This window comes from Nerophis lumbriciformis, linkage group LG26, assembly GCF_033978685.3.
Source record: "Nerophis lumbriciformis linkage group LG26, RoL_Nlum_v2.1, whole genome shotgun sequence".
Taxonomy (NCBI): Eukaryota; Metazoa; Chordata; class Actinopteri; order Syngnathiformes; family Syngnathidae; genus Nerophis; species Nerophis lumbriciformis.
The window spans coordinates 25,041,486-25,068,528 of NC_084573.2; the positions used below are offsets into that span (position 1 = coordinate 25,041,486).

General features: G+C 37.8%; 1 protein-coding gene across 4 annotated transcripts in view; it reads right to left on the minus strand.

Moving 5' to 3' along the window:
* Window positions 1-27,043, minus strand: part of lama2 (laminin, alpha 2) — a 498,600-nt gene that overhangs the window by 40,630 nt on the left and 430,927 nt on the right. For all 4 annotated transcript variants that reach the window (XM_061987117.2, XM_061987118.2, XM_061987116.2 and 1 more), the window contains 4 exons: window positions 24,839-24,959; window positions 20,842-20,997; window positions 17,490-17,540; window positions 1,886-2,037 (listed from right to left, as the gene is read on the minus strand). In XM_061987117.2, coding sequence (XP_061843101.2) covers window positions 1,886-2,037; window positions 17,490-17,540; window positions 20,842-20,997; window positions 24,839-24,959 — 480 coding nt within the window. The remainder of the gene's footprint in view (window positions 1-1,885; window positions 2,038-17,489; window positions 17,541-20,841; window positions 20,998-24,838; window positions 24,960-27,043) is intronic.

The following is a 27,043-nucleotide window of genomic DNA, read 5'->3' on the forward strand; positions in this document are numbered from 1 at the left end:
GCCCCAATCACAACCAAAAGCAAGAAAATAGGTTCTGTCTCTGTCTAGGACGGGTTGAAAGACCCTTAAATATACACAACCAAAACAATTCATTAACTGCCTAAATAAAGTTAATGTGACCAAAAAGTACTTATACACACACTAACCAATTTGTATTTTATTAATAACTAAAATAAATAGACACAATATACTTTCTTGGCAGAGGAAACAGTAAATATTATTCTGGCTTCATAGGAGCCTTATTATTTATATTATTTTATTTATATTAGCCGTATTACCACCGTCTGTTTCAACGCGACACTGCTGAGTTTATCCAACACTTTGTGCAAAGACAGCACAACCTTTATGTTTAATATGAATACTGTACCTCAGGAGTTTAGACAGTCATGTGTTTATTAGGGCTGTGAATCTTTGGGCACCACACGATTCGATTAGATTCTTGGGGGTAACAATTCGATTCAGAATCGATTCTTGATTCAAAATATATACTTTTTAATAACATTGGCTGCCGGTTCTGTGACTAATTACATTCCTCCATAAAATAGACAAACAGCTCCGACACATTTTTGTATTACTTAAAAGAAAACTGGTTTCATTTAATAAAATTCTACCCAAACATTTAATAAAGTCAAAAACAAATAAGGCAACACGAGAAGTATCCAACATTTCTCTTATCTAAAGTAAATCTGTACCAGTGGTTCTTAACCTGGGTTCGAGCGAACCCTAGGGGTTTGGTGAGTCAGCCTCAGGGGTTCGGCGGTGCCTCCGCCACGGAGGAAAAGAGACATTCGACTTATCGTGTAAATAAAAACTCCTCCCTATCAGCGTATTATGGATACCCCCAAACAATGTTCCCTCTGATTTTCCATCTGATTTGCAGGTTTTTTGATTGATTGATTGAAACTTTTACTAGCATATTGCAAAGGAAGAGAATACACAGTACAGTTTACACAGTACAGTACATATTCTGTACAATTGACCACTAAATGGTAACACCCGAATAAGTTTTTCAACTTGTTTAAGTCGGGGTCCACGTTAATCAATTCATGGTAATGTGTGTAAGGTGTGTAATTTGTTGTGAGTTCATGCACTGTGTTGGTTTTGTTCTTTGAACAAAGTGATGTTCATGCACGGTTCATTTTGTGCACCAGTAAAAAAACATATGACTTTTTCTTGAATTTGAAAAAAAAAAATATATATATATATATATATTTTTTTTTTTTTGTTCCCACTAAAGAAGGGTTCGGTGAATGCGCATATGAAACTGGTGGGGTTCGGTATCTCCAATAAGGTTAAGAACCACTGATCTGTACATATGATTTGCATGAGTGTCTGAACAGGACAGATGAAAAAATAAAATAAAATTAAAAAAAATCTATTTTTGAATCTACTAAGAATTGTTACAAATAATGGCGATTCATTCGAAAATAAAAACATTTTTTTGACACAGAGTATTCATACAAGTTTAGATTGGGGTATGACGTTTCTAAATGGGGAATGACGTTAATGTCTCTGGTTTTCATGATAGCATTTACGCTACCTTGCAAGTGAGTTGATCCTATTTTTATCAACATGCAGCTATTAATCACCGTTTTTAGATCATTTTGATTTAATACTTTAATACTAACCGTCTGGAGTTTTACCGCGGTCATTATTGTTACCGTTTATGTGCATGTTGCACAAATGCCCCGCAGCTGCTGAAACCGATTCAAAGACTAACAACGCATACACATGCCGATTATCGAGGCAATCTGGCAAAGCTATCAAGTTCATTTCCGTTAATCGCTCGATTAATTGACTTATCCAATACCCGCCCAGGTGTCGCCAAAGGCTTTTCCCCCAGAACAAGCTGAGTAAGACCCGTTTCACCTCCTCACTCACTAACCTTCCGGGTAATCTCTCGATGCGCAGCGAGTGTTCTCTGCCGTCACTCAGGATACCTTGCTCGGGCCGCCTAATGACACGACGCAGACTGTGGCTGCCTGTAAACACCAGAACCTCCAGGGAGCCTTTGTTCAGCATCACCGACAGGTAGGGCTGTGGGGGGAGGAGGAGGAGGGGGAAATAAAAGGTTGATTAAGCCAAGATTGTGCGCATGCAACACTCTCAGAGGATCGTGATGGAGATGAAACGGAGAAATTTCACCAAAAGGTTCGAGAGAAGGACTTTGATCTTGACCTCTTAACCACAAATTAAGGAGACAATCTGTATGAGATTGCTGTGTGAAAAGGTCTGAGTGGAGAAGATGTTTCACTCAATCTAATAAAATGAAAGCATTGGGGGGGAAAAGCAGGATATATAGAGAATATATATCGTTGGACAGGGTTTTGTAGTAGATTCTTAAATACAAAAATAGTAATGCTGCGATAAGGGACTTTAATTAAGTAGGATATTTGCAGTATGTCTTCAAAAATCAACATACAGTCTCTTCAGCCTCCTACCATCAGGCAGACGATACAGGAGCCTGAAATCCAGGACTACGAGACTGGCAAACAGTTTCTACCCACAGGCCATCAGGCTTGTGAATGCTAACTTGTGAATGCTACTTATGTTACTTTTATCTTTTTGAACTAAAGACTGCTACCATGACCACCCCCGAACTGTGAACCATCACTGTAGACACTTTTCACCTTTGATCACTAAAGACACTTTAACTGCTGCTGTGACCAAATGTCACCTCCATATTTATACCGTTGACTGTCAATCAGAATGTGCAATAATGTTATGTTACTTACTGTGCCTTGTATATACATTTTTATTTGTATTTTTATTTTAGCTAAGTACCGTGTGACTTGTTGAAGGGTGGACTAGCAAACTAAGATTTTCATTGTATGGCAAACTGTCTGTTTAACTGTGCATATGACAATAAACAATCTTGAATCTTGAATCTTGTAGAAGGACATTGTCAAGTTTAAAATTAAAGCCTGCTGTATACTCGCTTCACGTAAAGTGTAATGTAATAACTAGGAATGTCCCAATCAACATTTTTGGCCTCCCCATCTAAAACATGGAAAGTAGATTATAGAACGAAAACTGTTTTAAAGTAAAGACAATAACATTTTTTTATAAAGCGTATCTTAATAAATTCAGAATGTTCTAGTATTGTTGTAAATAAGATGATGTATTAAATATGTGGTGCTGAATGCTACACACGCCACAAAAATTAACTCAAGAAAAGCAAAAATTACTTTTGGCTTCTATACAAATCATTTAGTTTTCGCACATAAAGTCGTCCTGTATCACGACACTTATCCCCTCAGTTTGTAAACAAAAACCTTTTTTTTTTGTAAGAATAACAACAAGAAAAAGGAAAATATCAATCTAATAATTTTAGTATTATTTATGTACTGATACTGCACTAGGTATCGAGAGTATAGACATCTGGATCATTCAACCTTACTTTACGTTCTTCTGTCGTCCTGCTCTGTGTTTGTGTGTGTGTGTGCGTGTGTGTGTGTCCTATTGGTGGGGTGCACAAAATGTTTTATTTTTATCCGAATATTGCAATTCTAATTCATTCAGATTCTAAATTTTCAAAAATCTATAAAAATAAAAAATAAAATAATAAAAAGGAGCTTTTTTTAACCTGTATCCTGTTTTGAAAAAGTTTCATTATAATTATTAAACCAAATAATACATTGCGAGAATCAGTTTGAATTGAGAATTGTGTTGAATCGAGAATGGATTCTGAATCAAATTGTCACCTCAGGAATCGGATCGAATCCTTAGGTGCCCAAAGATTCACATCCCTAGCATGTTTAGCGATTTCTTTTCTTGTAGTGATAATGATATTTAGAAGAAAGTTAGATTTTTTTCTGCAATGGTGGGGAGACTTGGTATCTTAGAAAGGGCTTCACACTGTGGATAGTAGGGATGTGCGGCTTGATACGGATATATCGATACCAGGGGCCGTATTTATCAAGCGTCTTAGAGTGCCATTTTATACTTAAGTCCTAAAAAATTTGCGAAATTTAGTCCTACTCTCAAACTTAAGAATAAAAGCTATTTATCAACTTTCTTAAGTCTAAGAATCACTCCTACTCTCCACGATATTTAAGAGACCTTCAGAGGTGTCCTAAGTGGTTAGGAGTTGCCAGCGGGGGATGGCACTGAGGCGAGAGAGACGTGCGCGAACGTTCAGGGAGCGGAAGGATGTCCTGGCTTTGTTTGATGAGGAGCAGCTGATCAAACGCTATCGTTTAGACAGAGCGGGTATTATTTTTGTCACAGATTTAATAAGGGGCGTCATCTCATCAGCAACATTTCACAGCAGAACTAAAGGTAATCACAATGCTTCGATATCTCGCCACTGGGAAAATTAATTGGAAAGAAAAGGAAACATTTATTTTTGATTCATTGCCAATATTGTTTGTTTGTTTTGTATTATTTTGTAGTTTATTGTCAAAATATACACTCCCAATGTCCACTTAAATATTTCTAAGATATTTCTTTATTCTTAGACAACGGATTCCCCTCCGTGATTGGTCATTTCTAAGATGCTTGTACACTCTAATATCGACTCTCAAATCAAAATATCAATACATTAGTTCATGGGGTCCAAACTTTTTCTATCAAGGGCTGCATACTGAAAAGTCTGAGTATGCGGGGGCCATATTAATTATGCTTTATTTAAAAAAAAATGCTAAAAACAAATATTGTGTCAGCTTTGCAATATAGGTGATTAACACAATAGTATTAGTTCGAAACATTTCAGCTTTTTCTCATAACATACAGATTTTTTTGCACTTTTTTCCTTACATTTTTACCCCTGTTTTTTTTACCCTGGAAGAACAGAATAAAATAATAATAATAATACAATTGTGTAACTGCATAACCTCGTCTGTCAGAAATTCTGCTTGTACAAAAATATCAATGTTCAGTTACACATTTAAGTGTTTATTATGGTTGTTGTAATTTTTCAAAACGTTAGTATTATTTTATTCTTTAATCAACTTTTTTATATATATATATATATTTATTTTTATTTTGAGATCTTCTAATATTTTAGATCAGGGGTGTCTAAACTTTGTGATTATGTCCTGTTTTATTCTGCTGTATTAGCTTGGCTATCTTGTTATTCACACCACTGCCTCAATAGACTTCAGAGTTAAAAATAAATAACTATTGTATTCTTTATGCTAAGAGATACAGTATGTTATTTGAAATACACAACTTTTTGCAATTTTCTAATTCCTTACAAGAAATAACATTATTGTTTACTTGCCGAAAGAGACAAGCGGTAGAAAATGGATGGATGGATGGATGTTTGTTTGTATCATAATTCATGCATACATCATGTTCATTAAAACGACAACCTTCCGGCATGATGGACCGATGCACCACTGTCCTCTTGGGGGCGTATGTACGGCTCTGGCATGACAACAACCTAATGTAAGGGCTCGTGCAAAACCAACAGATTATCATTTTTAAGGAAACGTATTTTATTTTTTCCCATTTTATAATTAGCCTATTGAGTCAGACTGCCGAGAAATATAATGAACATTTCCAAGCATTTTCAAGCACTTCACCCAAAATTCAAGCATTTTTCCAACCTTAAAAACACAACATTAAAATCCAAGCATTTTCAAGGTTTTTAAGCACCCGTACGAACCCTGATTTGTGGAAAAGTGAAGTGGAGAAGAATGACTGCGAATGCTTGTGGACAAAGTCAGCAGGTCAAGAAGCAACACAACAGGTAGAGGAGGTAGATGGAGGAGGCAAAGGGGAGAGTGGATATGAGTGTGGGGGATATAAAGAGAAATTGGGGAGGCAAAAGAGGAGTGTAGATCGGGGAGGCAAGGATAACAAGAGATGAGAGGAACACTGAGGAGAGGATAATAGGGGGACGAGATGAGAGGGCAGGGAGCAGAACAGCAAGAGAGAGCGAGCGATGAAGAGAGAAAGGTGGTGAAGAGCAGCGGTGCAAGGTCAGGCTCATTTGAATTTTAATTCACTGTGTGCCACAGGGCGAAGTGGGAGACAATTTACCACTTGAAAATGGAATTTCAATTTGAGGTCGGGGGACAAATTGAAGCGAAGTGTAGCTACAACATGCCATTCGCTGTGCTGCTCGGCGTGCGCGCACACACCAGCGTGTCACACAATGAGGGAAAAAAAAGGCGCACTTTACCACGCATGAAGTCAAGCACACATTTACACAGTGAGCGGACGACACATGAACACACTCCGCCGTCAAGTCAAACACTGACACGCATGATGAAACCTCAACTCTAACTCTGCCGCCTTTTCATATTTGACATCTTCCGAGCAAACTTATATAATTCATGTAACCTTACAACTTTTTAGGCAGTATTCCTGTAAAAAAAAGTATTGCTTTAAAATATTAGGAGAATAAAGCTACTTTTAAACAAGCTTGACAATTTCCCGTATGGTAATGACAAGGTTAATAGTGCTTCGACAAGACGTCTAAATTAGGGTTGCGCCAATCGATCGGATCAATATCACCCAGTTTCCATGTAAAAGTATGTGTGGTCAATGCTGATTAATGCCTTGCAATGCCAATAACATAAAAAGGATCCCCTCTGGCTGATACTTTCTTTTTTTTTGGCCCCACCGGCTGTCAGAGGTGGCTTTCAGCTAATTACAATATGTGTCTCCATACGCTCCTCTGTGCTAATAATAATCACCTCCATTACAGCAAATAAACTGCTTTTCTTACAAGTATTATTGTCAAATATCATTTGCACTTGGGGACTTGGCTAAACATGCAATATCAAATTTGCACATGTTTTTGTCCACGTAAATCAGGCTCTTAGTCTAAATGGAGAAGATTGTTAAATAAATCCAACTAAAACATGACAAGAGTTGCCTTTAAAATTATAAAATAAAGATAACTGACAAAATATTGGTAATCAAATAAATGAATAAAGAAAACATGATCAACTAATCTAATTACTTTTCAAGTTTCCATTGCAAAAAATATCAATCATTCAATCAATGTATATTTATATAGCCCTAAATCACAAGTGTCTCAAAGGGCTGCACAAGCCACAACAACATCCGCGGTACAGAGCCCACATAAGGGCAAGGAAAACTCACCCCAGTGGGACGTCGGTGTGAATGACTATGAGAAACCTTGGAGAGGACCGCATATGTGGGTAACCCCCCCTCTAGGGGAGACCGAAAGCAATGGATGTCGAGTGGGTCTGACATAATATTGTGAAAGTCCAGTCCATAGTGGATCTAACATATTAGTGAAAGTCCAGTCCATAGTGGATCTAACACAATAGTGAGAGTCCAGTCCATAGTTGGTATGACCAACATTTAACCTCCACATATTCCATTCCTTCTTCAATTATTCAATCATTAAACCTGAACCTATTTGACATTTTACTGAAGACCTCTGCCCCCCATGAAAACACATTTCTCAAAGGACTGTCTGTGAAGGTAGCTTGTTGTTACAACTAGATGGCATCGTAACTCGGCTTCCAGACACATTATCCACACCTGGGGCCTAATGTATCAAAAAGTCTTGTGTGGATTTCCTCCTAAAAAGGGTGTATGCTCAAATCCAGAAAACGCTGTACACCATACTTGCCAATCTTGAGACCTCAGAATTCGGGAGATGGGGGGGGGGATTTGAGGTGGGCGTGGTCGAGGTGGGCGGGGCCGGGTTAAGGGGGGAGGAGTAATTCACCTAAAGTCAAGTATTTCTTATATATATATATATATATATATATATATATATATATATATATATATATAAAAGAAATACTTGACTTTAGGTGAATTCTAGCAATAAATATACTAAAGTCAAGTATTTTTTATTTATATATATATATATATATATATATATATAAATATATAAAATAAATACTTGACTTTCAGTGAATTCTAGCTATATATATACTAAAGTCAAGTATTTTTTATTTATATATGTATATATATATATATATATATATATATATATATACAGTTAGGTCCATAAATATTTGGACATTGACACAATTTTCAGTATTCCAGCACTGTACAACACCACAATGGATTTGAAATGAAACAATCAAGATCTGCTTTAAGTGCAGACTTTGAGCTTTAATTTGAGGTTATTTACATCCAAATCAGGTGAACGGTGTAGGAATTACAACCCATTTTATAAGTGCCTTCCACTTTTTAAGGGACCAAAAGTAATTGGACAAACTAATATAATCATAAATAAAATTGTCATTTTTTAATACTTTGTTGCAAATCCTTTGCAGTCAATGACAGCCTGAAGTGTGGAACACATAGACATCACCAGACGCAGGGTTTGGTCCCTGGTGATGCTTTGCCAGGCCTCTGCTGCAACGGTCTTCACTTCCTGCTTGTTCTTTGGGCATTTTCCCTTCAGTTTTGTCTTCAGCAAGTGAAATTCATGCTCAATAGGATTCAGGTCAGGTGATTGACTTGGCCATTGCAGGACATTCCACTTCTTTGCCTTAAAAAACTATTTGGTTGCTTTCGCAGTATGCTTGGGGTCAGTGTCCATCTGCACTGTGAAGCGCCGTCCAATGACTTTTGAAGCATTTGGCTGAATATGAGCAGATAATATTGCCCCAAACACTTAAGAATTCATTCTGCTGATTTGGTCAGGTGTCACATCATCAATAAATATAAGAGATCAAGATCCACTGGCAGCCATGCATGCCACTACCACCACCATACTTCACTGATGAGGTGGTATGCTTTGGATCTTGAGCAGTTCCTTCCCTCCTCCATACTCTTCTCTTTCCATCATTCTGCTACAAGTTGATCTTGGTCTCATCTGTCCATAAGATGTTGTTCCAGAACTGCACAGGCTCTTTTAGATGTTTCTTGCCAAACTCTAATCTGGCCTTCCTGTTTTTGAGGCTCACCGATGGTTTACACCTTGTGATGAACCCTCTGTATTTCCTCTGGAGAAGTCGTCTCTTAATTGTTGACTTGGACACAGATACACCTACCTCCTGGAGACTTTTCTTCATCTGGCCAACTGTTGTGAAGGGCTTTTTCTTGACAAGGGAAAGGATTTGTCTGTCATCCACCACACTTGTTTTCCGTGGTCTTCCAGGTCTTTTGGTGTTGCTGAGCTCACCAGTGTGTTCTCTCTTTTTAAGAATGTACCAAACAGTTGATTTGGCCACATCTAATGTTTTTGCTATCTATCTGATGGCTTTGTTTTGATTTTTCAGCCTAATGATGGCTTGCTTCACTGATAGTGACAGCTCTTTGGACTTCATATTGAGAGATGACCTCCCCAGATTCCAAATGAATATACCACACTTGAAATGCCATCTAGGCCTTTTATCTGCTCTTTGTAAATGAAATAAATGAAAAAAAAACAAGGGAATAACACAAACGTGGCCATGGAACAGCTGAGTAGCCAATTGTCCAATTACTTTTGGTCCCTTAAAAAGTGGAAGGCACATATAAAATGTGTTGTAATTCCTACACCGTTCACCTGATTTGGATGTAAATACCCTCAAATTAAAGCTCAAAGTCTGCACTTAAAGCAAATCTTGATTGTTTCATTTCAAATCCATTGTGGTGTTGTACAGAGCTGGAATACTGAAAATTGTGTCAATGTCCAAATATTTATGGACCTAACTGTATATATATATATATATATATATATATATATATATATATATATATATATATATAAAATAAATACTTGACTTTCAGTGAATTCTAGCTATATATATATATTTATTTCATTATATATATATATATATATATATATGTAAATAAAAGAAATACTTGAATTTCATCCATCCATCCATCCATCCATTTTCTACCGCTTATTCCCTTCGGGGTCGCGGGGGGCGCTGGAGCCTATCTCAGCTACAATCGGGCGGAAGGTGGGGTCGCGGTGTTCATTTATTTACACATATACACACACATAAAAGTCTGATCGACAAAATGTGTATGCAACATACCCCTTCCCCTTCGAGCTGTCCTGGATGAACTGAAATTATTTTTTCCAATCATTTTGGAACTTGCAAGCGTACTTCTTCTTACTCGTCATCGCCATGTCTCTTCTTCGTTCTTCTGCTTTGTCTCTGTCATGTTTTTGGAAATTACTACTTGCCGTAGTTTTGAAGCAATGCATGATGGGAATCCGGATGTTGTGTGTCAGTGTATTAACGTGCCGGCTGAAATAAACACGCTGAGAAATAGCTGCGTCACTGCCTACTTTATGGGTTATAGATAAACCTATGGATAACAGAGACATATATAATAGTCTCCTTTTCAGGTGAGAGAGGACGCTAAAGGCAGTGCCTTTAAGGCACGCCCCCAATATTGTTGCCCGGGTGGAAATCGGGAGAAATTCGGGAGAATGTTTGCCCCAGGAGATTTTCGGGAGGGGCACTGAAATTCGGGAGTCTCCCGGGAAAATCGGGAGGGTTGGCAAGTATGCTGTACACACAAACAAATTCAGATGTATTAAAGTGCGTGCAGGCGTTAATCCAAGCACATTTCTTTGGTACATCCCAATTAACTTGGAATTGAGCTTCCACTTCCTGTCCACTCCCCCATTTAAATAAACAAATCATATTTAAATTAGAGTTCCCACTCTAGTACGAAAACCCAAGAATTATGAGCAAGACAGCAAAAAAGAAACATTTCCTCTATAATGAGTTGGAGGTGCTTCTTGCTGGAGTGTAAAAATGTACACTATTTCACTATTGTAAGTGCACCGGGGAAGAGGTGCGAGTTAGTATTTTACACTTTACGCACAGGTTTTTAACGTTAGTACACTTTGCATACAGAGACAATCAGGGGCTTGTTTGAAAGACATTAAGATATAGTTTAGCCAGAAAAAAACAAAGTCACTCATTTTAACCCCTGATTCTCCCTATGTCTAGCATTAAAAGATTACAGTTGGTACAAAATGCGGCTGCTAGACTTTTGACAAGAACAAGAAAGTTTGATCATATTACGCCTATACTGGCTCACCTGCACTGGCTTCCTGTGCACTTAAGATGCGACTTTAAGGTTTTACTACTTACGTATAAAATACTACACGGTCTAGCTCCAGCCTATCTTACCGATTGTATTGTACCATATGTCCCGGCAAGAAATCTGCGTTCAAAGAACTCCGGCTTATTAGTGATTCCCAGAGCCCAAAAAAAGTCTGCGGGCTGTAGAGCGTTTTCTATTCGGGCTCCAGCACTATGGAATGCCCTCCCGGTAACAGTTAGAGATGCTACCTCAGTAGAAACATTTAAGTCCCATCTCAAAACTCATTTGTATACTCTAGCCTTTGAATAGCCCCCCTTTTTTTAGACCAGTTGATCTGCCGTTTCTTTTCTTTTCTCCTCTGCTCCCCCCTATCCCTTGTGGAAGGGGAGACACACAGATCCGGTGGCCATGGATGGGGTGCTGCCTGTCCGGGGTCGGGACCCGGGGTGGACCGCTCGCCTGTATATCGGTTGGGAACATCTCTGCGCTGCTGACCCGTCTCCGCTCGGGATGGTTTCCTGCTGACCCCACTGTGGACTGGACTCTTACTGTTATGCTGGATCCACTATGGACTGGACTCTCACAATATTATGTTAGACCCACTCGACATCCATTGCATTCGGTCTCCCTAGAGGGGGGGGGTTACCCACATATGCGGTCCTCTCCAAGGTTTCTCATAGTCATTCACATCGACGTCCCACTGGGGTGAGTTTTTCCTTGCCCTTATGTGGGCTATACCGAGGATGTCGTTGTGGCTTGTGCAGCCCTTTGAGACACTTGTGATTTAGGGCTATATAAATAAACATTGATTGATTGATTGATTGATTGATTGTAATGATGCTGTAAAGAGGGGTATCACTACTTTGTTGGCAAGAAGACTCATTGTGTTAAAGGGGAACTGCACTTTTTTGGGGAGTTTTGTCTCTCAGTCACAATCATTATGAAAGACATGACCATGGATGGATTTTTTTAATGCATTCTAAATATTGAATAAATGCGATTAGGAGTCCGCTTACAATGGAGCCTACGAGAGTCGTTCTATTCAGCCTATAAAGCCCTCAAAAACATCCTCCATTAAGGTTTTACATACACGATGTAAGTATATATGTAATGTAGTAACATTTAAAATGTGCGTGTTTTTTTTTTTCATTTTAAGCATACATAGCGCATGAATTTAAAAAACGCATCACAATGTTCGCTTTAAAAAAAACAAAAAAAAACACTGATTACTACTCACTGCAGACTTCATGATCGCCAACAAACATTATAAAACTTTACTGTCTGCTGTAATTAGGATTTTTTATTTTTATTTTTTATTTTTTTATGAATTTATTAATCAATCCAACAAAACAATACCATAATTATTCAATCCAATTCCAAAACCAAACACAACCCAGCAACACTCAGAATAGCCATAAACAGAGCAATTGAAAGCAATTGAGGACACACAAACATGACACGGAACAATCTAAAAGTAGTGAGACAAAAATGAATATTATCTACAACAGTATCAATATTATTAATACTTTCAACATAGCAGTGATTAAAAATTCTTGATTGATATTATCATTCCAAACATTAATTAAAAAAAAATTAAAAAAAATGAACAATAGTGTCACAGGGGCTTACACTTGCATCGCATCTCATAAACTTGACAACACATTATGTCCAATGTTTTCCACAAAGATATAATAAGTCATATTTTGGTTCATTTAATAGTTAAAACAAATTTAAATAATGGATCCCACATTCCAATATATGACTCATTATTATCCAAACTAAATGCAGCTTGTTCTACTGATATCATCTCCATAGCTTGTGTATACCAGTCAGTATGAGTTGGACTATCAATATCCATTTTTTTAATATTACCCTTTTTGTTATTATGCATATTGAAAGAAATGCATTTTTACTCTTTGATGACACGTTGCTAAATTGATGAAGATCCCCAAGAATACAAGTTTGCAGTGTCATTGGGATGTTTAAATGAAGGAATGTGATTGCTTCTTTTGTTGTTTTCAACCATAACTCTTTTATTCTCTGACATTCCCACAATAAATGAACAACAGTTGCCTCAGCTGCCCGACACTTCATACATAACTTGCTATCTACTACGCCAATTTTAAACAGCTGAGAAGATGTAAAATACAATCTATTCAATATCTTAAATTGAGTCAGCTTATCTTTAATGCTTCTAAAGGGCTTATTGGCATTTTTCCAAATATCATTCCATGATATGTCTCTTTCATCTAAAATGTTTAAGTCCATCATCCATTTCCCAACACATGCATCATTTGCATTTCTAGTGTGGTGTTCATTTATTATTCCATAAAATAGTTTAATTAATTTCTTAAATGTACTGCTAGGATGTTCATTTATTCCCATTTAGTTGAAGAATGATTCATAATACTCGTGAAGAAAAAAGGGGTGTAACCGAGCGTCATTTCGTGTCGTTCCCGCCATTTCCAGGTCTAAATAGGCTGTCAAAGTGTACTAACTTGTCGGAATACATCCTCATCCTTCTACTATCCAGATTAAAGGCATTGTTTATGATCTACAATAAAGTTTGACAATCAAAGAATAAGCTGATCAGTCGATACACTGAAGTGATCACGACGCCGCTATAAATAGTTTGTTTGCATTAGCGCGAGTGTGTGAGTTCAAACCCCGGCCGAGTCATACCAAAGACAATAAAAATGGGACGCATGATCTCCCTGCTTGGCCCTCAGCATCAAGGCTTGGAATTGGGGGTTAAATCACCAAAATTATTTCCAAGCGTGGCCACCGCTGCTTACTGCTCCCCTCACCTCCCAGGAGGTGGAAAAAGAGGATGGGTCAAATGAAATGCAGAGGGTACTTTCACACACTTGGTGTGTGTGTGACTATCAGTGGTACTTTAACTTTTAACTTTAACACTAATACTTGGTTAATATTCAAGTCACAAAATGTAAATGGAGTATTGTTGGCGCTTTTTGGATGGTTATTTATTCGGTTCTATGGGCGGAATAGAGAATCTCCAATTGGTTCTGCTGTAAGTGGACTTTTATTTACCTTTATTTCCGAGTTAGAATGCATTAAAAAAAAATACATCTGTTGTCATGTCTTCCATAATGATTGTGAACGACAGGCAAAATTCCCCCAAAAAGTGCAGTTCCCCCTTTAAGTTTGAAGACAACTGCGCCTCTTCGCCACACCCGCTGGAAGCTGGATGTTCTTTATTTTTGCAGAGTGGAAAAGGTTAGGCTGACATTGAATGGTTGTTCTGCAAAGTTTCAAGAACTGTGGAGTGCCTTTCTGGGATATGCAGGAGAGACTGATCTCCAAATTAACCCCGAGTGAAACACAATTGAAATGTGGGTGGTTGATGAGCCCTTTGTGCGATTGTTGGTTGTTGTATCTCTCTGGGGCCATTCAGGAATGCAGTTGTCAGGGGTTTTATGTTGATATTTGTCTGTGGTTTCTTTATTTATTTATTTCATTATCATTTTGATTCTATTAAATGTTTTGTATTTATTACTTGTTGGGGGAGAAAATCAGTATTTGGTGAGCTTTTGGTTATTTTTGTCAATTAATGTGTCTAAAACGCATTGCACAAATATAGGGAGGGAATATAACATCTGGTGGGGAACATATGCTCATAGTGTACATCACAGAGATTAATGTTAGGACAATTACATGAATAGATGTACTCACCAAGAAGCCACAAATCACGCACAATGCCAGCTTGTAGTGTGTTACTTAGAGAATGTAAGAATCATGGGCCACATTGCTACAAAGTGGCTTCATTGCATTAATGCATCACATATGATATCACTCAATACACACATTGCTCGACTGAAAATGTTTCCTGTTGACATATACATATTATTTGTCATGTGATGGCGTTTTTACAGCAGTGTGTGCAATCAATAGCTTCGATGACATTAGGAAAAACGGCGGTTGCTTCAAATTACGATTTAATGCCGGCCTGTTCAGCTCCATTGTGCAGGAATTTATTAAACCTGGACAACATGCCGATAGTGTATTGTGTTTTTTTGCACCACTATGCTTTTATATCTCTTTGTGCAATTGCTCACACGGGGTGTGTTGATTGTTCATATGTCAATGATTTACACGTCAATCATTCTGTGGAGTAATTGTTTAACATTTCTTGATTGAAATTCAGTATGTTGTAAAAAAACTGAAACTTTTACTGGGATTTTATTATAGAAACAAGTCTTGCTTTTCTTTTACTGTGAAACAGAAATTGGTGGAAACAACCTTTTTACCTGTTATTGACTATGGAGATGTGTTGTACATGAATGCTACTGCTGGTTGTCTCCACAAGCTGGATAGTGTGTACCACGGGGCACTGAGATTCATCACCAACTGCGCTCCCCTTACTCACCATTGCGTATTATACTCAATGGTTAACTGGACATCTTTATGTGCTCGACGCCTCAATCATTGGTATGTTTTCATCTACAAAACCATTCTGGGTGTCACTCCATCTTATCTGTCTTGTCTTTTAACAAAGAAACAAGGAAGTCACAATCTTCGTTCAATGAATGTTCTGCAATTTGTCGTCCCCAAAGTAAGAACTGAACTGGGCAAGAAAGCATTTAGATTTTCAGCACTGAAGGCTTGGAATAACCTACAATCGAATATTAAACTTCAAACCCTTGTTACATTGAATGAGTTTAAAGCTTCTGTGAAAGGACTGCAGTCTACCTTGTCTGTATGCACATGTGTTATGTAAGCAAGTTTTAATGTTGTAAATATGATGTTTTATGTGTTGTTTACTGTTTTTAATGTAACCTTGCTGCTGCCCCCTTGGCCAGGTCTCCCTTGGAAAAGAGATCCTTGATCTCAATGGGATTTTTACCTGGTTAAATAAAGGCTAAATAAAAAAAAAATAATGAAACAGTTACCCAACAACACCTCTGTGTGTCACCAAAATTTGCAGAAATTTGCGTTCGCCAGCCATGAAGTTGGCGTGAGGCACCGCACATTTCCACGTTCAGTTCACTCTTGATACATCTCAACTTTGCCGTGAAAATGGGCGGACGCGCGCTTAATACATGAGGCCCCAAATCTGCCTGAGAAGATGCAGCAAAAGGAGGAGTATTCAGACCCCTCATTGACTTGTTCAAAATAGCAAATTGCCACTTTTTCTGGTACTATTGGACACTTTTTTAGAGTCTTATCACTCATATCTAAAATATATCCATCGACAAGCACTCACTGGCGACTCTCTCTTGCTTGTGACGTAAAAAAATAAAAGAAGCAGCAAAGGAAAGTTCCTCTGTATTTCTATCCATATTTATTTTGCTTTTCGTTCGTTTTTTTGAACACTTTGTTTCTCCCAGTTTCCACATAAATTATGCTAATTAGATAATATCAAATCTTGTTGATAAAAGAGTTATATTATGCAAATTAATTGATCTTTAGCTCCAGTGCCATAATAGTTTCACCTTCATTGTTGTTCTATCTTGGTCACTATCCTACCTCGTAGTATTCCTGTTGTCTCCTTACTATGCAACTGTTGTTCTCTTGCAGGATTTCTCATCTTATTGCACCCTTCAAGCCTCACTTTCACCTCTAAATCCCCTCCGTCTTTTGTTTTTGGTTACGCCGCTCTGTCCCGCTCTTACACATCCATTAGTCAGGGCCAAGTTGAGCTGATGGTGTTCTTAACCTCGCTTAACCTTTCCACACATACACACACAAATCGCAGGCGCACACACCATGCCTTCCAGCATTGTTAGTAAAAATAGATTTATGCACCCAACAACCAGTAATGATGGATAAACCAGAGGTAACCCTTTGTCCTTACATACACACACACGCGCGCGTACACACACTGCATTACGTCAGCTAAAACACACACGCCCACATTATGCTAACACAGGCATACGCGCATGTTCCCAATGACATTCGTGCTGTGCTTAGGAGTACCACTAGATTGCGTATTCTCACAAACAAAACAATTATGATATAGTGTTGTATTGCAATATTACTGGAATCTGTCCCAACAATTTTAAAAATGTGTTAAAATTATTCATATACAGGGACTGTATATTAATACATACAGGCACAGAAGATAAACATTTGTGCTTGTTGTGTGTGTGTGTGTTTGCATATAATGAGCACTGTCAACAACCAACTGAAATCTCATTAGGATGCAATGATGTCATATACTGAGCGAAATAGGTGATGTGTGAGTGTTGGCATCAATGGATATTTTGTGTTTCAGAAAAATTGACTATTTGCCTAAAAATGCAAAATCTCATTACATTGCACTTCTGAAATCATTCAATTTGAGGATAGCGCGTGTGTGTGCGCGCACGCGCTACTATTTTATTATATTATGCACTTTTATCACACTGATTTTATTGGTTCATTAGATGATATATTTTACTTTTCCACAGTGTGCTTGTATACTGATGATAGTTTGTGGTTTTTAATGTTGTTTAGTGTATGTTTGTTTCATTCTGCCTTGTTGTTAAATTACTGTCTGCACAATTATTTTACCTCCAGTTAAAGAAACCTTGACCTTAACGACTTACCTCTCCTGATTGTCTGCGCTTCCTCTTAGAGATGCCATTTTTGTTACGGACCTGTGGCAGACAGGATAACACATTTTCTTCGTATGAACAACACATTATGAACATCACATTGTGAACATATAGTGTCAGAAAAAAAACAAAAAGATCAGTCTGTCCTCTTTTAGCAATATCTAAATTAACCATTAATAATATTTAAATTAACTCCTATTAACAATTATATCTATTCAAGTCAAACAATTGTATTAAACACTCAAGGGGCAATTCATTTTGGGTAGCGGGTTGTCAGGGTTTGTATAGCTTACACAAGTAATAAAAAAATACAGTGCATACACACGTCAGACAACAACATTGAGCTAGGAATGGATCAAAATTATGGCTGTCAAAGTTAACGCGATAACGTAATAACTATACATTTCATTAACAGCACAATTTTTTTTAACAGGTGATTAACGCACATCATTTTTCTGGCTGGTTTAAAAGGTTGCGTTCTGGTTGAGTCCTCAATTACAGAATGAATAGCAGGATGAATATTACATTTGATTAATAAATAGAAAAGGTTAAGACATTGTCATGCAGCAACATGAAGACCATTAACTTGTAAAACATGTAATGTACAGAATATCAGAAGCATTTATTTAGGTTAAAAAAAATCATTGTCAAACATCTTTGACAATCAAAGCATGACAGTAACGATCCATATTTTGTGTTATTAATGCGTGACACTGGTATCCAAACATGGAAGTGTAGTTCCTTCTCTGAATGCAAGTGCTCCTAAAGCGGGAATACAAATTCTGTATTTCTACAACATACACAATCTGGCAAGACACCAACACACAGCAGGCAATTTATTTGTATTGTCATTAAAAGCGTATTTGTATTTTTTGCGTTGAGCCGTTTTAAAAAAAACAATGTTTAAAAAAAAACATTTCATTAAAGCAAATCAATTATCCAGTCAAGGTGTTAAAACTTTAAAATTATCTGTCTAGGCTACACTTATAACTTATAGTTGCGAATATCGCGATTAATTTTGAGTTAACCATGAACAATGAGATTAATCGTGTTTAAATATTTTAATCGTTTGACAGCCCTAATAAAAATTTAAAAGCTTAGGTAATTTGCATGTGTATTCTCTAAAAATAAAAATCAAGCATGCTAATAGTAACATTTCTATACACTGCTTAGACACAGGCTGAGAACTTAAGTATATTATTTCATGTATAATCATATGAACGTGTATATATTATGATACAGGCTCATGTCAAATACAGGATACATTTTGATACAGTTGCGTTTGGTTGCAGACTCGGCACCGGCTCAAATACTTGGCTGGAAAACAAGCAGCACACCAGCGGACTCCGTCCGTCAAGCTGCCTCTAGGTAATGTTGCAATTTTCCATGCCAGTAAAATCAAGAAAAATGTGCTCGATAGTACAGTAAGGCCCCACATTTTTAAATGCACTGGCTCGATTGTACTTTACATTGGATATGACATATACTGTACATGCAAAAGATTAGCATTAGCAATTTTACATGGCGATTTCAACACCTTTAAATTTGGTAATGAAAATTACAACTAAGATGAATGTTGCAATCAAACAGCTGGTGTGTAATACATTACAATACAATGTAAACACTTTTTAGGGTGCAACAAAAGACTACATTGAGCTTCATGGCAAAGACTACTTCCTGACTATGCAACGCACCGTAGTCTATGCACTACCGCCATCTAAGGTAATGAAATGGAAACTGCAAGCTACATCTACTATATAATAATGGCAAATGAGACTAAGAAGTGTAAGAAATTAAATATAAGAACAGGGCAGCGAAGATTACTTAGTGTAAACACTTTTTAGGGTGCAAAAAAAAAAAAAAAAAAGACTACATTCAGCTTCATGGCAAAGACTACTTCCTGACGAGGCAACGCCCCGTAGCCTATACACTACTGCCATCTAGTGTCTTGAAATAGAAACTGCATGCTAGGTCTACTATATAGTAATTGCAAATGAGACTGAAAAGCGTAAGAAATCAAGATATAACAACAGGTCAGCACCAATGTTATCAGCTCAATGTTAAAGGGGCTGTTTGCCACATTTACACAGATGCCTAGAGGGCGCAAACTTTCCAATCTATTTTAAGCGTTATATCCCGCCATCTTTTGGCTTCTATGACGTAATGGCGTACCTACCTACGTACGTAACACATGCATGGGCATTATTTTGGGTGTTGTTAGCTAATGATACCGATTTAGAGAGTTAGCATTAGCTGTCATTGAATGTATATTCTACCATAACAACATTATGGCTGCAAAATGTTCATTGCTTGTCTTGGACTGCTTTTGTATGTGTGCACGCGTTTCCTGCACGTACGTGTTGACGAGACAGGGTGAGTGACCGCCGTAAACACCAATCATTTTATTCTGGCCGGTAAAAAAATGTTTTTACACAAACTTAGTCATTGTGAAAAATATGGACGGTTTTAACAAATATATGTTTTGTCAAACCACTAATAGTAGACATTTTTGCATTGAAAAATGTGAGCAACTTGTAAACAGCCCCTTTAAATGTAAAAAAGAGATTTTTATTCCATCCATCCATTTTCTACCGCTTATTCCCTTTGGGGTCGCGGGGGGCGCTGGAGCCTATCTCAGCTACAATCGGGCGGAAGGCGGGGTACACCCTGGACAAGTCGCCACCTCATCGCAGGGCCAACACAGATAGACAGACAACATTCACACTCACATCCACACACTAGGGCCAATTTAGTGTTGCCAATCAACTTATCCCCAGGTGCATGTCCTTGGAGGTGGGAGGAAGCCGGAGTACCCGGAGGGAACCCACGCAGTCACGGGGAGAACATGCAAACTCCACACAGAAAGATCCCGAGCCCGGGATTGAACCCAAGACTACTCAGGACCTTCGTATTGTGAGGCAGATGCACTAACCCCTCTGCCACCGTGAAGATTTTTTATTATTAAACAAATTAACATTTATTAACACATGAACACACACAGAAGTATCTAAAATTGGTACCGTTGAGTACCAATATTGATACCCAGGTACTATCGATTCCAATGTGAAAGGTATCCATCCCTACTTGTAAGACATACTGTATTTATACTTGATTAATACTGATTGAAAATTAGGCACATTTGACATACTATTTTGTGGATATTTTCTTTCTTAACAGACAATATTTCAGATTTATTCTTTGCTCTTTTAGTTAGGATATGTTCTGATAAAACTGCTGCTATGGCAACATGTATGCTAACCTTTTTAAAAGAGGCAATTTGAATACAAGTTTTCCTCCATCCATATTTTACTGACCTATTAGTGTAGAACAGTAGAATGCTAACCTGCTGGTTGATTGGCGGAGCCCCGCCCACCGCTAACAGCAAGGTGCCGGTGTCGACCAAGGTGCTGAACGACAGGCTGATCTCAGTGCCGACCGCCAGTGACAACCCACCGAGCTCCACGTATCCCGGCTTTGAGAAACTGACCGTGTACAAGTTCTAGGAGAAAAACAGCAATGTCATACGCATCAGAAGAATATTTTTGTTCTCGTAAACACCACAAAGCTGACTGGACAACCTTGGCAAACACCTGAGGAGAATGTAATGACCGCTCCCCGTAACTACTCACTACCCCCGGGGTCTTTTCTACTCCTTTGTACATGGACAAAGGCTGCTAGAGTGTATACATAAATTCCATTAGTGGATAGAAACCCTGATGAATGCCTTGGATGACTTTGCAAAAGTCCATTGTGAAGTCAGTGGAGTGTATTTGTGTAGCTTAATAATAAAACATGCATGGAGGACATCTCCGTATTAAAAAACTTTACAAGTGAATACTATTACACTTCTGTAGTTCTACAAGGCAAGAAGAGAAAGTTCTACAAAGCTACTGCATTTCTGAGCTTTTTTTAAATTAACAACTGATGATAGCACTGCACACAATCCGGACAGTAATGTTATGCTAGGTGTCCTGGCTGATCCACCAATTACTTATTTGGACCACTCAAGTAGGTGATCTCTGGTTACCATAATATTAATAAAAGCTTTGTTTCCCCCTAAATGTATTTAATTGTGGCGTGCCACAAACGGTCTTGCTTGTAAACACATTAGATGCACACTTTGCCAGAGAATAAGAAGACGGAGCAAAAAGGACCAGTGCTTAGTACAGAGGAACCTTGATTTACGAACCTCTCATAGTACTAACTTTTCAATTTACAATCCACAGGCCGGATAAAAGTAGGCTTTGGTGTAAGAACATTTAATCCACCCATTGTGTGGTTGCAGTTTAGCCATTTTGTGCCTGGCAGCATATGCGTACCCAATTTTTCGGACTATAAGGCACACTTAAAATACTTTCATTTTCTCAAAAATCGACAGTGCGCCTAATGTACGGAAAAATTGTGGTTGTGCTTACTGACCTCGAAGCTATTTTATTTGGTACATGGTGTAATAAGTGTGACCAATAGATGGCAGTCACACATAAGAGATACATGTAGACTGCAAGATGACACCAGTAAACACCAAAACATTTCAATGTTCCATTGAGAATATAGAACATTACACACGGCTCTCAAAAATCTGTCAAATGTTTTAGTATGACTGGTAAGCTATGAAGTCTCACCACTTGATGGATTGTCGGAGCATTACGGCTACCATAGTCAGACGTACTGTGATTCAACATACGAGTATTAAGGTGTGTGTATAAGGACCGCAAAATGGAACCCTTCAGGAGACATTATCTGGTGTTTTGTTTCGTAATATTATGCAAAACCAACTTGTCTTACCTTCTGGTACCTGCTGATGTGTATTTGGATCTGCATAAGTTCTGAAAATTTGCGCGCGTCCGCCATTGTAGTCCGTGGAGACGCCATAGTCAATAAGCTTCTTCTTTTTGTCTATATTCTTGTTATGGAGCATTCATCCTCCACTGTTGCCATTTCTAATATAAAGTAGCGTAAAGTTGTAACTTATATCTGTCAGTAGACTCGCTATGGAAGTGCTAAAAACTACCGGTGTAGTGGGTATACATAATTCACCCACGAAACTTAAGTTATTAGAGTTCTGGTCAGACGGTTTTTCATGGGACACATTTCCGGCGTTGTTGTTGAACTTGTGAGCCGCGGATGAGGAGATGCTGCTCTGTTATTGATTTAAGTAAAGTCTGAATGTCATTAAAACAGTTAGCTCCATCTTTTGACAATTCCTCCACTCCCGTCCTTGCACGCTACACCGCTACAACACAGATGACGGGGAGAAGACGCTGTCAAAGCGGAGGCACGAAAATAAGGCCGTCCACAAAACGGTGCATACTGAGGCGACGGTCAGAAAGCGACTTGAAGATGGTCTGTAAAACATAATCTATGCAACATTTTGACCAAAGAACCACCATTACATGTTATGTAGACCACAAGGAAGTGTTTTCAATTTAGAAAAAAAATCATAATATGACCCCCTTAATGCGCCTTACAATCCGGTGCGTCCTATGGTCCGAAAAATATGGTACTTAGTCAGCAGAGCAGTGCTGTTGTTAGGCAATGTGTTACTGTTTCACAGCTTTTTACAACACTTTTGAAGTTTAGCTCCACATATGTCCAAAGAAAGCAAAGAAAATGCGATGTGTGGTTTGAAAAATTCAGAAAGTATCCACAGCGTTGTCGACATTGCCGCAACCATTACCCCCCAACCAACAAGGTAAAGTGGATTAAATGTTTTATTCCTAATCATTTAGGCGACCTGGCTGTGAAAGCTAAGAGTATTGTGATTTCAAACAGTGAGTGCACCACAGGGCTAGTGACTGTGTGTGTGCATGTCGGAAGGGTGTCGACATAGGACGACAGTTCAGCTCGTTTTTTTGACTTTGTTATGAAAATGTGCCGATCAATATTGAAATATCAATAGCGCCGATACCAGATATTTCCGCTCTAATATCGATTCTGAAATCAAAATATCGATACTTTGATATTTTGGTTATTTGAGATAATGTGTATCATTAACTGTAACACAGTGTAAAAAAGACCAGCAAAATATGTTCAGTATTTTCACATTAACATGTTAATTGAACTGAATTGTGACTTACATTTTATTCTAATAGTATTTCTTATTAATTAATTTGAATGCTTTAATTATGTCACCTATTTTCTTTTGCTATGGTTTGAAAAAACATTTTAGTGTACTTTGTATGATTTTGTCCTGTTGTTTTAGCTTAGCTAAAATTGTATTCATACCACTACTTCAATATACTTCAGAGTTTGAAGTAAATATAAAATAATAAATGATAATAACAATAATAATAATAATAACAAATACAATAATAATAATGAATCATAATAAATACATTAGATTAAATAATATATAAGAAATAATAACAAATAAATATTTGTAGTCTTTATTGTATGTTATTTGAAATAAACAACTTTTAAATTTTTTAGCAGACACATTAAGTATATTTGCACAAAGTATCTGTATCGTATCAGTTTCACTGATACCAGCCTAAATTTCACACGGTATCGGGTCAGAAAGAAAATCAGTGGTATCGCACATTAATTTGTTATTAAATAGAAAGTTGATCTTTCACCATATTGTTATGTTTTTATGAATAAAGGCACTTTATAGTGCTTATTATGTTGTTCAAAATGTGCAAACCAACTAAAATATGGACTTCTGTCGAGGCTGGAGGCTGGAGTTAAAGTTAAAGTACCACTGATAGTCACACACACACTAGGTTTGGTGAAATTACCACAACAGGAAATTACCCTCTGCATTTCCACCCCCTCGGAGATGAGGGGAGCAGTGAGCAGCAGCGGTGGCTGCGCTCGGGAATAATTTTGGTGATGTAACACCCAATTCCAACCCTTGATGCTGAGTGGCCGGGATTTGAACTCACGACCTAGCGATCTCAGGGCGGACACTCTAATCACAAGGCCACTGAGCAGGCCTTGTTTCTCATGAAGAAATTTGCTTCGATATACAAACTTTTATTTACGCACCCTTTTCGAGAACCAATCAATCAACAATCAAGGTTCCACTGTATAACGACTTAGCAGCAGGTGTGGTGCTGGTGTCGGCCCCACTGTTGTCTAAAAAGACTCACAGGCGGCTCTAATTTATGATAATATTTTAAAAACTACACAAAGAAGTGTTATGATTTTTACTCATGGCCAATTATGCAAATGTGATTATTAGATCACTCCACCAGCATTGGAGTCACATACAATTAATTTTTCAAGCATTTATTACTTCAAACACATGTCAAATTTGATTACAGTAAGTGCCATAAACATGTACACTCCATAGCATGCCTTTGCAATGTAATATGGCTTTGTACAAAAGAAGGACTTACCTCTACATTACACCCTTTAGTGACCCCAGTATAATCTGAGCTACTAAGGAGATTATATGGAGTTCGGGATATTTCAATCTCCCGAAGGCAGCCTATGTATCGCTTCAGGATGACCTCTGACCTACAAAGACATGAGAGCACATTGAAGACATCAGACTTTGAGATTAAGAATAATGTAATAGGATCATTTCTTAAATATTGCAGCCTTAAGTGGTGGCTTGAGAGCAGCCAGAGCATATTGTGAATATGGCATTTGTCCTTCTTATTAACATGAATTAGTAGGGGTGTAAATCCTTGTGCACCTAACGATTCGATCTGATTCCGATTCCTGGGATGAGGATTCGATTCAGAAACAACTCTCGATTAAAACCGATTCTCGCAATGTACTATTTGGTATAATAATTAGTGAATCATTTCAAAACAGGTTAGAAAAGCTCCTTCTGGTTTTATGGAGATGGTTTTAAATTGTCCTTTAAAAAATGTATTCTGCTAAAAAACATAGATAAATGTATTCATCATATTGCTTGTTTCATCGGTTTTTGAAAATTATGAATCGATATAAAATTGGGATGAATAAAAATTGCGATTTCGATGGTGATCGATTTTTTGCGCACCCCTATTAATTACCAATATTGCTTTATTAATTTGTCACATTAGTTTTGCGCTACACAATTTAGGGTCTGATTTACAAAGATCCAAATACCATATGCTAAACAGCGTGTGCAATCTATAAAATAGCGTTTACTATTAGGCCCAGTTTACACTGCACACCAAATCTGATTATTTTGCCCGGAAGTGCAGATTTCAGATTTTGTTTTGCTCCAAAATGCTTCAAATCTGATCTTTTCGCATCAGATTCAGGCCACATCAGGAAGTAGTCCGAACTAGATTGGACCTGAATGCGACCCGTATGTGACTTTTTCGTCAGCTTTAGGCGAGCTACATCATTTGTGTGTGCAGGGAAAGATGCAGCCTGCCAGCGGAAGTGGATACTTCATCACAACATCCGGTTTCAGTGAGCAAAGTCTATTTTCGATGGCCAAATTTTCAGTGCATCACTAGTCAATAGTGCACAAAAAGTAGGCTATTATGTAATATATGAATATATACTTTCATTCCGAGTAAATAGCGATTGTTGAAGGACCGATATTGATGCTGTGGCGTATTTGCTTGCATGTGAGTTGAAAAATAAAGCTCCCATAAATCCACACTGATGTCTGTGTTTCCTCTAGTTAACAGCCATAAAAAGATTAGAACCCTCCCATGTATATCCATTCATACATTATATTACTTTAATTTATTTTCATGTTGAAAAAACACTACTTTTTAAGGCGTGGCGACCATAACTATGGTGGAAACTTTTATTTTATTTTGTAGAAGTAGCGCCTTCATTGTTCATTTATGGAATACGGTCAACTTCCTTTGTTTTCACTTTATTGAACTGTGCATGGAAGTGACATCGGGGCCACATTGGGGCATGTGCGCGTTTGCACTGGAGTCTGATAAAGATCACATTTTACTTGCAGTGTAAACAGTCAGCTGGAAAAAAAATCACATTTTGAAAAAATATGACTTGGGCCACTTTAGCCTGCATTGTAAACGTAATCTTAGTGGTCGATCTACTAAAACTCAATCTACAATAGAAAAGTGGTGCAGACCGCCTTATCTAAATGAGGATTATGTATGAACTATACGGGACATCACCACAGAGACAATCTCATTTACTCCCCATTCATGTTATCATGCGCCTACCTGTGGCAATTTGCTATGTTTTCAAACAAGCAGGAGACATCTACCACTTTTTATGGGCATTTTAGAAGCAGTTCTGCAGTACATCTTTGACACCATTTTTTTTAACCGCTGAAGGTGCATGGGAGGGAGGGTGCAATACTGTGCACAAAACGCAAAAAATGCATTATTAAAAACGTTTTTATCATATTGGGCCGCGAGCGCACCCTTGGGGGCCACCAAAAATTATCTGTCTGTTTGGTCCGCAGCGCTACTCAGTTGTAATACACTTTTTCGCCACTTGTGGCAGGAATGACAATATCAAACAAACAAAAGAAGTCTGGAGCTAAAGTCACAGAAGTTTTTGAAGCGCAAAAATTACGACTAAAGTGGCAAAGTTGTATTTTCACTTTGATTGGATTTTTATTATAATTTATCATCCATTTAGTTAAAATGTATTTATATTAGCACTGTATA